Source organism: Leptidea sinapis, chromosome 12 (genome assembly GCF_905404315.1).
Source record: "Leptidea sinapis chromosome 12, ilLepSina1.1, whole genome shotgun sequence".
Lineage (NCBI taxonomy): Eukaryota > Metazoa > Arthropoda > Insecta > Lepidoptera > Pieridae > Leptidea > Leptidea sinapis.
In genome coordinates this window covers 10,256,445-10,269,299 of record NC_066276.1, presented here as the reverse complement: position 1 = coordinate 10,269,299, position 12,855 = coordinate 10,256,445, and the positions used below count along the sequence as shown (strand labels likewise).

The 12,855-nt window shown below is 33.1% G+C and overlaps 1 protein-coding gene across 1 annotated transcript in view; it reads right to left on the bottom strand.

Annotated features, from left to right (window-relative positions):
• LOC126967153 (aminopeptidase N-like) overlaps nucleotides 1-12,855 on the bottom strand; it is a 35,874-nt gene extending 23,019 nt beyond the window's left edge. The window contains exons 1-5 of the mRNA XM_050811601.1: nucleotides 12,798-12,855; nucleotides 8,946-9,402; nucleotides 6,941-7,102; nucleotides 3,608-3,922; nucleotides 850-1,033 (exon numbers count right to left, since the gene is read on the bottom strand). Coding sequence (XP_050667558.1) covers nucleotides 850-1,033; nucleotides 3,608-3,922; nucleotides 6,941-7,102; nucleotides 8,946-9,400 — 1,116 coding nt within the window. The 5' untranslated portion in view covers nucleotides 9,401-9,402; nucleotides 12,798-12,855. The remainder of the gene's footprint in view (nucleotides 1-849; nucleotides 1,034-3,607; nucleotides 3,923-6,940; nucleotides 7,103-8,945; nucleotides 9,403-12,797) is intronic.

Here is a 12,855-nt window from a genome sequence, read left to right as displayed (position 1 = left end):
TAATGATACCACAGATTGGGAATGGAGCGTCCGCCCTCAGGCTATTAAATAATAAGCTTAATTATACAATGTTACTTTGTAAATGTTACTTTAATTGTAAAACATATTTTTGATGAAAAAAAAAAGGCCCCCCGAGTTCGTTGCGCCCATTCTTCTCAGGCTTCTCAGGCATTCATTTTGGAATGGGTGGTAGTTTTTTTGACTTTCAATAAGTGATTTGACATCCTATTTTGAATAAAAATATTTGAATTTGAATTTGAATTTCTAGGGTTATCACGAATCGTCTCGTACGCAGGTTTGACGACTACCAGCCTCCCGAACAAGCCGGATTCCGAAAAGGCTTTAGTACCATAGACCACATACGCTACGGCAAGAAGATGGAGGAGTATAACCAGCCACTATGCATGGCGTTCGTGGATTATGAGAAAGCCTTTGATTCGATCGAGATCTGGGCGGTGCTTCAGTCTCTTCAGAGGTGCCACATCGATTATCGATTTATCGAAGCGTTTAAGTGTTTGTATGGAAACGCCACTATGTCAGTCCGTCTCCAGGATCAGTTTTCGAAGCCTATCCCACTACAGCGGGAAGTCAGATCGCCTAAGCTATTCCCCGCTGCATTGGAAGATGTCTGGAGTAGGTTGGATGAATGCAGCGCAGGACCGATCGTCATGGCGATCTTTCGGGGAGGTTTTGTCCAGCAGTGGACGTCTTCCTTCTAATTTTATAACATTAAGTCAATAAATGTATTTTTATTTTATAATTATTTATTATTCCTCTGGTCTAGCTGCAAGATACTACATACACTCACGTAAGCTTGTTTGTTCTCCTCTTCCATCAAATAAAACTTACCAAGTCAGTACCGAAATTTTCGAAGAAATTCGCAAAGCCTTCATTCAACCAAGTGTAAGTCCAGGACACGGGACTGACTTCATTGCCAAACCACATGTGCATGTTTTCATGACAGATGATGCGCCCAATATTTTGTTTAGTTGCGGTGGTAGTGACACCTTCTGTGACTAGCAAAGCTACCTCCCTAAAATAATTAAAATATTTTATTTTATTTCACAATCAATTAAATGCAAATAAATAACAAGTACGAAAACCTGATAGTGACTTTTGAAAAAAATATCTGAGAAGCTTAACATAATTATTGCTGAAATTATAATACAGGTGTATATATCATCCATATAACGCGGTAAAGTGGTTCCGCGATGTATGAAAACGCTTTATAGATGCACGTATAACGTGTTTTTATGACCTCGTAATTCCTAATAATAATAATTAATCACAATTCGTAACAAGTATTCCCAATTGTTTGCCTAGTTTTACTATTTTATTAAAGATTTTTGTACACAAATTTAATAAAATAATTTTGTAATAACACAATTGAACCACATTAAAAATTTCATAATTTTATAAAGTCCACGGTCTTTGGGGCAATATATATATAATATGAAAACGCATTATAGGGGTCGGTTTCTGAATGAGCCTGGGCGGCTCGAACTGGTTTTGCACTTAGCCGTATTCGTATATATCTTGGGGGCCACGAATAGCCTGACCTTTTCCGTTATTTCTGTGATAAACCCGGTTTTACTCTACGTAAAATTCGTGTAAATCGCCGGCTTAAACTGTCTTATTGATGGGGTGATTAGTGTAATAGAAAAAATAAACAAATAAATTTTATAACGCTTTTCTAAAATACATTACCGGTGGCCGTAAAGGCTCTATAATAGTGCATTAATTACTATGAACGTAGTTTCATCAGAAACAAGTTGTTTTCAAATGGGAAAATGAAGAATGAATGAGCTTTTGTGCGAACTTCATCTCGACTTAATCACTCTCCATCCATTGGATGGTTCTCATCAATATTATAAATGAAAGCATTTATATTTATTAGAATTATTTACAAATCTTTATCGTAAAAGAAACCTAAAATATAATATATCGTATTACAATATTCACTTAATGTGAAACAGTACATTATGAGGACGCTCGCGGTATCTAAAGAATATTATACTCCCAGCGCTACCCAAATTACCTTACAAGGGTAAAGCAGGTTTTTGTGTCACTTTATAACGAGCCTATAACATTGAGATAAGTTTGCTGAAAAGGGTCCCAACAGCTATTATGATATATAACAGTACAATGTTCTGTATGAAGTACGATTTGTTAAAAGTAACAAAGAACCTAGGTGCCTTTGTTTTGAACAATGTATTCTCCATGCTTTTTTACAACTGTGTCTGTAACCTAATACGCTTTTTTCAGTGAAAATATTTCTTGAATACTTAAACTCCTATTTAGACATCGAAATATATACACTATACATTTAGGCTCAGTGTACAAGCGCTCGAACGGAACTTAAGTAACTTTTACACAGAATCTAATATAAAAACACAGTTACAATTACACGCATTTTAATCCTTTAAAAAGTGTTTTATTTAAATTTATTTTAATATATTTAAAATTTATTTATATTTTGCTCAAATTATGTCAATAAAAATATACATCAGCAGTATTTGCTACTTTTGACTTTTCACAAACAAACCACAGCTTCAGGAGTAACTTCTTTAGGAGTGGATTGACTTGTTCCGTTGACTGTTGTGGTGATATATTAAATAATAATATATTATGAAATTTTATACAAGAAATCGAGATATCTGCATATATATATACAAATATAACAATGTATTGTGATCTACTCATTGCTGTTAATTGGTAGAATGAATGAATCAACATTCTTGCTTACGAGCTGGGGCCGAAAACTTCACGGAGAAAGTCACGCTTTCTCTGTGATGTAATTTTAATGTTGTTTTTTGTTTATGAACATATTCGCATAAAATTTATACTGAATGTGAGCATGCTACAACACATCAGTTTAAGCCACAATCACACTAGTTTGAGATAAGCATTCACAAAATAACAACCAAAAATTCTAAAGAGTAATATTTTTCGAATTGGTTAGACAAGTATAATGTGTACAAATTGTTTCTTTTTAATATATTTAATGTATGTACCTATGTGCATGGCATACTTACCATTTAATTATAATATTAAACCAATAATAATATGTGCTAAATTAAGACGCTGTTGTAAGATTCGCAATTAGGAAGTGTTTTATTTAAGGCTCAATATTTTTATGCAGTTTACCAGTTTCTTAAAAAATGTTAAGATATATCTATCACCAATATGAAAATATATATAATTTAAACCTAATACTATGTTCAACATAGTTCTCCTCATAGATAACAGCATCATCGAGCCACCACAAGGAGCACCCGTTCACGAGTATCACGCAAGGACCAAACATCGGACCCATATATTGACATATAGAAAAGATAGACAAGGAAATCGAAGCATTTGTTATTGTAACCGATTTTGATTTACAAGTTGTAAAGAGTCAGCTACGATTGACATTAGTTCCTTAGTATTTTAAATATTAAACCAAATAAAAAAAAATAGTCAAACATTAACGGGCTGTTGGGTGCTCTATCATCATATTCTATTTTCCTCATATTCTATGTCTATGATCATTTTATCAGCATTACTTTTATTAGAAAAGGTGCGTCATAAGCTTCTTGCTCTTTTAGCCACTTATTTATTAAAGTACCTGTATATGACAAGACCCCAGTTTTCCATGGCACCAGCAGCAAAATCTGGCACGGCAGCCTTGTCGAGCTTGGGCAGTGCGTATCGGAATTCTGTGTAGTTTTCCAAGGCCATCATATTCCTTTGACCAAAGTCCAATGCAAATATAGCGGTGTTTTGAGTTCCTGGTCTAGAGTACACCCTGAACGGTATATCGTATATCTGGTTCCCCTCGTTGGAGAGATGGTCAAAGTTTGAAACTAGGTAGGCTAATAGGTATGAAGACATTACGACTGTGTCTTCGAACTCATATTTCACGAAATTTGGAATTTCAGGCCTGAAAAACACAATTAATTCAATGAGTACCTAAGTTTAATTTAATTTAATTAGAATGTACTAATTCTAAATAAATAACATCAAGCAACCGCTAAATTCTGGCTAGATTATGGATACCACAACGGCGCCTATTTCTGCCGTGTAGCAGTAATGTGTAAGCATTACTGTGTTTTGGTCTAAGGGCCCCGTAGCTATTGAAATTACTGAGCAAATGAGATTTAGCATCTTATGTCTCAAGGTGACGAGTGCAGTTGTAGTGTCACTCAACATTTTTGAGGTATTTCAAGAATCCTGAGCGGCATTGCATTGTAATGGGCAGAGCGTATCAATTACCATCAGCTGGACGTCGTGCTCGTCTTAGATTTTTTTTATGACAATAAGGCGTACCTTATTGTCATAAAAAAAAAACTAAATACATCACATCAACCGATACACTAAATACTAAATTAACTGCAAATAAAATAGCACAATTAATATAAACACAAGATTTTAAAAAACAAATCAGAATTATGTCTATGATAGCATAATGAGTTCTTTAATCAATGAATTATCTTACGATAAGCTTAAGCTCACGCTAAATATGATAACGCAATGTTTTGATTTGAAAAAAAAAATATATTATTAATTTATTAATTTTTAAATGCATACAGTATACATTCTACCATCATATTACTGAAACTTATACAACATTTTTCAAATATAAGTAAAGGGAATGTTTCTTTACTCAAAACGAATTCATCTTTTATTCACATTCGCTAAATTATTAGTTTTTTATTAAAATAGTATCGCTTTGAAAATTACGAACGACAGGTATTGCATGAAAAATGGCTTAAGGCGACACTAAATGCCAGCGACCTTGAGTGATATGAGTTCACAGCTGCCGGCCCGCCATCTATGTAACAACGCCAATATTTTCAAAATTCTTGCGTGGAAAACAGGTTATATGCTTATAATCCTCGTTATTCACTTCTAATCTGAATAAATGAACCTACACAAAAAAGTACAAGCTATAAGAATAACTTTTCTGAGAGAAGTACCAAAAAAATGCGTCACGCCATGCCAAAAAACTTGTTTCGCTTCAAAGAAAAGTGGTAGTTCAAAAAGGCTCGGCAGTGTTAAATATAATCAACAGCAAGCATTAGCAACCTACAAATAAGACTTAAGGATATGTGTAACAGGATTAAGTAGTGTTCATAGCTCGAAATGCTATACGTTCACCACAAAACTTGTCTAAAAACACCATGTTTGCGTGTTTTCTGCTTACTCTTCGCCTTAAGACAGCAATAAGAACGATTTGGAAGTATACAAATGATTTAAGTTTTCTTTCGTGTTAATTCCGCCAATATTGTTTTTAACAAATTTGACACGTGTTTCGCCTTTACACGCAAACAAATATTGACGGAATTAACACTAAAGAAAACTAAAATCATTTGTATAATTATGGATTTCCGCAAAGTAACGACTAGTTCAATAGATTCGGAAGTAGTAAAGTATACATTTTATTATTATGCTTGTAATACTGTCATATACATTTTATATGTTACCTCTTTGCTTGCATAATAATATAAAATATTTACCACATTCATTGTATATTGGCGGAAATAAATTTTGTTGTGTTATTAATAATAATTATTATTATAACACTAGAAATAAGGGATTGCTTGTAACTAATTCTAGTAGGCTTCATAAGATACATAATAGCTTTAAGGGTAAATGTATACACTTCTATAATAAAGTCCCAGCCACTGTTCAGGCATTATCTATAAATAAATTTAAATGTTTTATAAAAAAAATGGCTCTGTCGTAAATCCTATTACTCCACTGCTGAATATCTAAATGATCGGACAGCCTGGGACTAGATTGTGATTATTTTATAGCGACTATACAATATTGTATATTTTTATTGAAAAGAGCGCATAAAAAAAGAATGCTGGGAGAGTTTCTTGCGCCGCTTCTTCTCTCTCAGAGCGCCATTTGTTTTCGAAGCGGTAGTAGTATCTAGTAGTATAAGAAATGACATCAAAAAGAATTCTAAAGGAATCAATTTTGAGAAAAATAAATAAATGCCTTTTAATAATAAAAAATTCTTATTTTATAGGCAGACAAAATAATTTAAATATTTCATGTTTTTTGACAAAGAATAAAAAAATAATTCTAATTTCACGAAAGTAAATGCCATACAAAGTAACTTTTATACTAAAAAAGTCATAATTTTATCAACATATATAATAGTTTTTTTCGTTACATCGAGTTTCAAATTACAACGATTCTAAAGAAGTTTCACTTCAATAAAACACAATAAAATCAGATAACCTTACTAGGGTAAGTTTATCTAAAAAAAATAAATGCATCGGAAATAATATTTTATATCGCCTATTTCTGCAGTGTAGTAGTAATGTGTAAACATTATTATGTTTCAGTCTGAAGGGCGAAGTAGCTAGTGAAATTAGTGGGCAAATGAGACTAACACCTTATGTCTCAAGGTGACGAGCGCAATTGTAGTGCGGCTTACAATATTTGGTTTATCAAATATTGTAAGCGGCACTGCATTGTAATAATAATAATAATAATATTGACACACTTGTTACACAAATTATCTTGCCCCAAGTTAAGCGTATATAGCCTGTGTTATGGGTTACAAGACAATGATATATTTAATACAATATACTTACTTAAACATACTCAAAATCATATAAACATACATAAATACATTTAAACATCTATGAATCGGAAACAAACATCCATATTCATCATAAAAATGCTTGCACCTACCGAGATTCGAACCCGGGACCTCTAGCTTAGTAGGTAGGATCGCTAACCACTCGGCTATACAGATAATGGGCAGGGCGTAACAGTTACCATCAGCTTAACGTCCTGCTCGTCTCATCCCTTATTATTATTAAAAAAATATTATAAATTGATTCCGCGTTGATGTATAGGTAAGTACTTGAAAGATAATATTTAATAGTTATTAGTAATATTTAATATAAGTAAATATTATAAATCAGATTGAACTTACTTTATCAAGTTTGTTGTTTTCTGCGGCATATTAGTTCTGACCACTGGGTACGCTGCAGGGGCGTATATCGTCATTCTGAACTGGGCCTTATAACTTGGTTCATCGTAACACGGAAATGCTCGCCGAGCAAACGTTGGCTGTAACTGTGACGTCACTAAATTTCTGAAATGTTCACATCAATTATTAAAGTTATTCCATCTAATTTTTAAATACACATATATCCGCTTCTTAAAATTTATAATTATTGTTGAAACGTCATTTGAATTTGGGGCAATAGTTCGAAATTTAAAGAAGTTTAATAAGAGCTCGGAAGATCGATATCGAATCTAAGAAGATTAAGGAATGGTCTCCGCTGCGCTCCAACTAGATACCGCAGGCGTAGCCGCAAAGTGCGGCAACTTTTACTACGCCCAACTACTACTACATCCAAGTGGGTGTATTCGCGCCAGTCTCGAACAAAGTGTGATGTTGGCGTGCCACATGTTCTGTTAAACTTTGTTAATTCTTGAGAATGTAACGTATATTCATAGGCACATAAGTGAATTTGCCAGAAACTGTCATAACCATAATGTTAACACCAGGAACAGACATAAACTGATGATGCCTACTACTCGGCTTTTGTGGGGCGATGTATATGCTTTTACAACAAGATCCCAGAAAATGTTCAAAACAAAAGTATTACGTTATTCAAAAGAATTGTTAAAAAGCGTATGTGTTGTAAAGGTTACTATAACATAAATGACTTTGTTAATGATACCACAGATTGGGAATGGAGTGACCGCCCGCTGGCTATTAAATAATAAGTTTAATTGTACAATATTACTTTGTAAACATATTTATTCGATGAAAAATAAAAGCCCGCTGAGTTTGTTATGCCCATTCTTCTCAGGTCTGAGGCATTCATTTTGGAATGGGTGGTAGTTTTTCGACTTTCAATAAGTGATGATGAATAATTAAAACTAAAATACCAGGTTGTGTAGTAAAACTTTGTAAAAATAATACTACAAGAAATAAGAAAGACACTGGGATCACATAACTGGGGTAAAATAACACGAAGCGTATGTTACAAAATTTTAAAGATGCCATTGGGTGATATAATGCCATGCACACAAGCATCTTATAATTGCCGCAATAAAGAAGCCATTGTTCTTAGTTAGTGCGGTATCTAGTTGGAGCGCAGCGGAGACAAATCCTTAATCTAAGAGCTTGGTGTTATTATAATATAATAATAATAATACTTTATTTCAGCTTTTTCTTACACTCACTGCAAGTAACTTAATTTACTAAATGTACAATATTTATTGAAAAATACTAATCATTAACATCTTTTTATCGTTAATTGTAATAATAATAACATTGGGAAACGGTTTTGCAGTGATATTAAAATGGGTGGACCGCTGACCCCGAAACTATTTAAAACTGTATCTTCGGGGTCAGTGATTCCTCGACAAATGATAATGACCAATGAAACAATTAATAATAAATAGAAATAAAATGTGTGTGTGTCTGTTTGTGTGTATGCGTGTGTGAGTGTGTGTGTGTGCGTGTGTATGTGTGTGTGCTTGTGCGTTTAATAAGGTTAGAGTAGACTTTCCGTTTCTGAATATGATAATTGTTTGAGATAAGTGGTGGTTTTCTTTTTTACCTCGAAATTGCTTTGTGTGTAGATAAAAGTATTCTCATGAATCTTATTGTATAGCTTAGAGAGCATCTTGCAACGATGGCGTTGACAATTAATTATTAAATAACGGATACGGCTGTACGGGCTTCAACCGTTTGCCTATCCTAATAATGGAAGAAACCAATACAAAAATATACGACGAATGTCATGCGCACAGATCCTAAAATTTCACTCTCATATTTTTTCATAACGCGCCTAAAGAGGTAAAACTTCAAAAATTTATAGGTAGAAAGTGTTTAATAAACTAAACAACAAAGCCAATGTTATTCAAATTTCCCGTACTTTTACTGAACAGCATAAAGTTTTATAACATAATATACTTACACAGTGCCTACGCCAGGTTGTTCGAATGTAGACACGTAAACTCCAAACATATTTTCAGCGTACGTAGCTGTGTACTCTATGTGAAGTGAATAAGGTTGGTTTTGTAATAACAACGCATTTGATCGTATCCTCAAGAAATGGGTGTCATCTGTCACTAAAGTATAACTTGAAAACAAATCCAAGTTTGTATTACTTTCGCTGAACAGCGCAATACGGCTGATAGTCATAGCCATTGCGTGCAGGACAATTTCTTGCACATTTTGATTTGGAATGATCCTTATTACAGCGCTTCCGTTGAAGTTTTCATGGTAATCCGGGTCTATCGCCAAGGACACATCGTAGAATGTTGGATAGGACTCTCCTGGTAAAACATAATGCTCATACGATGCATCGCGGGTCCGTATTGGGTCGCCAACAGTTAAGCCAAAAAGAAATAAGATTATAAGTGGATACATTTCTGAAAAGGAATAATATTCATATCAGTAATAAAATAAGGGTTTTTTACCAGTGGCAGGCTCATTTGCACAGGATGCCGGCTAGATTATGGGTGCCTATTTCTGCCGTAAAGTAACTACACGTAACTACGTGTAAGCGTTACTGTTTTTGGTCTAAAGAACACCGTAGCTAGTGAAATTACTGGAGAAATTGTAATACTGCTCAGAATTATTGGCTTTTTTCAAGAATCCCGAGCGGCACTCCATTGTAATGGACAGGGCGTATATTGATACGGATGGTAATTGTACCATCAGGTGAACGTCCTGCTCGTCTCATTCCTTACTGTCATAAAAAAATCACTTATTTAATTTTCATGTAATTCAGTATGACGAGATAGAAAGAGGTAACTTATTAACTTCTCAATAATTACGTAAACGCCATTTGCAAATCGAATAAATCATATAATTTGAAATATATTTTAGTTTAATATACCTAAGTCATAGTATTTTCTTTGATTGACACGAGTGTTGTAAATTAAAATAAAACACTTTTTAAAGGAATAAAACGCGTGTATTTGTAACTGTGTTTTATAATAGATATTTGGGTATAAGTTACATTATTATTATTATTTTAGTTAACCCGACATTTCAAGACCTTTCCAGATCTCGTTTTCAGGGGGACTGCAGATAAAAAAACTAAAATAACAATAAAAATGAAAATTTTACGCAAGAATCTAATGTAAAAACAAAGTAACAATTACACACGTTTTAATCCTTTAATTTTTTTATTGAAACCTTAGTTAATTATATTGCTACGTGCATTTGGATTCAAACTGGAGCTTTGCACTACCATAAAGAATTATGGATGTGATTAAACGATATTCTAGAATCATACGATATTTTGGTAAAGTATATTGGGGTACCACAAGGACCTATTTTTTGTGCGTCTCTTTTCCCTGTTTAGATTTAGTAACTTCCCAACCTTTTAGAAATAACAGAAATAAGTATTGTTTGCCGATGACACTTAAGTCATTATAATAAACCTAATTATATATGACAACGTAAATGATGTTCAATCATCTACATCGTGTACTAGTTCAGTGTCAAAAGTCAAAAAAGCAGATAAGAGTATTTTGTTAAACGGAGTGGTGATAATACCAGTGGAAGCTGTTATACTTCTTAGCATGGATTTGCTTAAATGATATTCTAGAATCATACGATATTTTGGTGTTTAAAGTAATTATATCAACACTTATGACACATTTAATTTCCCCAATATTTGTCTTTTAAACAATTCGACACGTGTTTCGCCTCTACACGAGGCATCCTTATGACATGTTGACTCGCCAAAATCTGGCACGAGACTGGATAATAATAATAATCATTTGGATAATTGGACGTAATTCCAAGAAAACGTTCCAAACCACAATCATGTCGAAATCGAGTTAAGAACACGAAACTGGTCACGTGATTCATATTAACGGACTGACAAAAAACAGGCAACCCTACATGTATGGAATACACTAATATTTATTAAACTTTAAACATGAATTCCTTAAAAGGTGATGTTTGTGGCTTGGAACGTTTTTCAGAAACTACGTCCAATTATGTATTTCCGCAAAGTAACGCCTACTTCAATAAATTTTATACATTTATTTTCAATAATTCATACATCGCTTTACATTCTTCAAGCACTTTGTCAGGTCTTATCTACTAGCTGGGTTCTATTCTAATCTTATCACTTATCGTGACAGGAATTTATAGCGATTTGTAACTTATCATGGAGCTATTTTGTATGAAAATTAGATATCACCGAAACATTTTTTAAACGGCTGAAATAATATCTGCCAAATTGTTAGCGAGATTATCAGTTTACGAAACAATTTGACATGTTTTCAAGTAGATTACAGTATTAATTTTTGCGGTATTTTGAAATTTAGAAATCATAATCTTTTTTAAACTTGTTAGTGGGGGCTTTGGAGTACAGATCCGCAACCATTGTCTGACGCTCGTTTGGGTAAACTGGTATTTTGACTATGAGATTGCGATCAGTAAGAGCAAAATTTACCAGAGAAATTAATACTCACTCACTTATACACGTGATTATGCTCGCCCGCTTCGGTTGGCGAATAATAAACAAAATAGTTCTCTAATAATCAAATCAAATCATTTCTTAAGAACATAATTGATACAAGTCAAAAAATAAGTAAATTAATAATTCTAATTAGGTATCAGTAATATGAATTTTCAAAAGATTTTTTAAAATTCTGTAAAAATAAAAAAAAAGATCTCAATCATTAATTATTATACCATTTTTATTTAAAAGTTTTGAATATATTTAAATTAATCTATTCAATAGGCCATTCAGGGCCCATTCAGATATATTAAGTAATTTTGAGGTGATGGTGTGTCAAACTCTATTTTTCTTATATACTTAGAGCAAATAAAATTTATATAATAAAAACCAAAAATAAAAGAGAATGATTCAATGGAATCCAATAAGTCAATAGCCTAAAACTTTGTCATAGTTATAACTTTATCATTTTGTATGTAAGTGTGGGAAAATCACTCATAATTTAACTCCACTTCGGAAAAGAAAAGCTTTTATTGAAAAGAATTAGTGAAAATTTAACTGAAATAAATATTTATACCTTTTGACTATCTCGAGTAAGCATTCTATATAAAAGTAAATAAATAATATGTTTTTAAGTATCACCAGCAGGTGATATATTCTGCGAGAGTTTTCGTGGGCAAAAAGTTTTTAAACAACACAAGAGGAGTTTTCGCTAACAAAATAATAGCGCAGCCGCGGGAATGACGCGTGGGCTAGCAATCCCTCTCCCTTCCCTTGTATATTTCAGAAAACGACCTATCCCGATACCACAACAAACCACAGATTGGGAATGAAGTGACCGCCCTCAGGATATTAAATAATAAGTTTAATTTTACAATATTACTTTGTAAACATATTTATTTGATGAAAAAAAAAAAGCCCGCTGAGTTAGTTGCGCCCATTCTTCTCAGGTCTGAGGCATTCATTTTGGAATGGGTGGTAGTTTTTTAACTTTCAATAAGTGAAGTCACATTCTATTTTGAATAAAAATATTTGGATTTATTTGAATCATCCACTCCCACCATCAATCCAACCTCCATAGTTTTCCAGTTCAATTTACATGTTATTGAAAAAAGTCAGTATCACCCATCATATGACTCGTGTATTTGTCTGTCGTTATTTTTTATAAACACTATGAATGTACATATAAATACGTGACCCAATGTTTTGCCAACAGGAGAACTAAGCGATTAAACATCATCATAAAACCATAAACAACGAAGACACTAGGATAAAATATTTTTATTTGAAACTGCTTTATTTCATTACATAAGCCACTTCACTGCTATTATTTAAGTAACTCACCTAAATGAATATGAATCCACGTGCGAACTTAATCCACGTCCTAGTGGAATTGATAAAA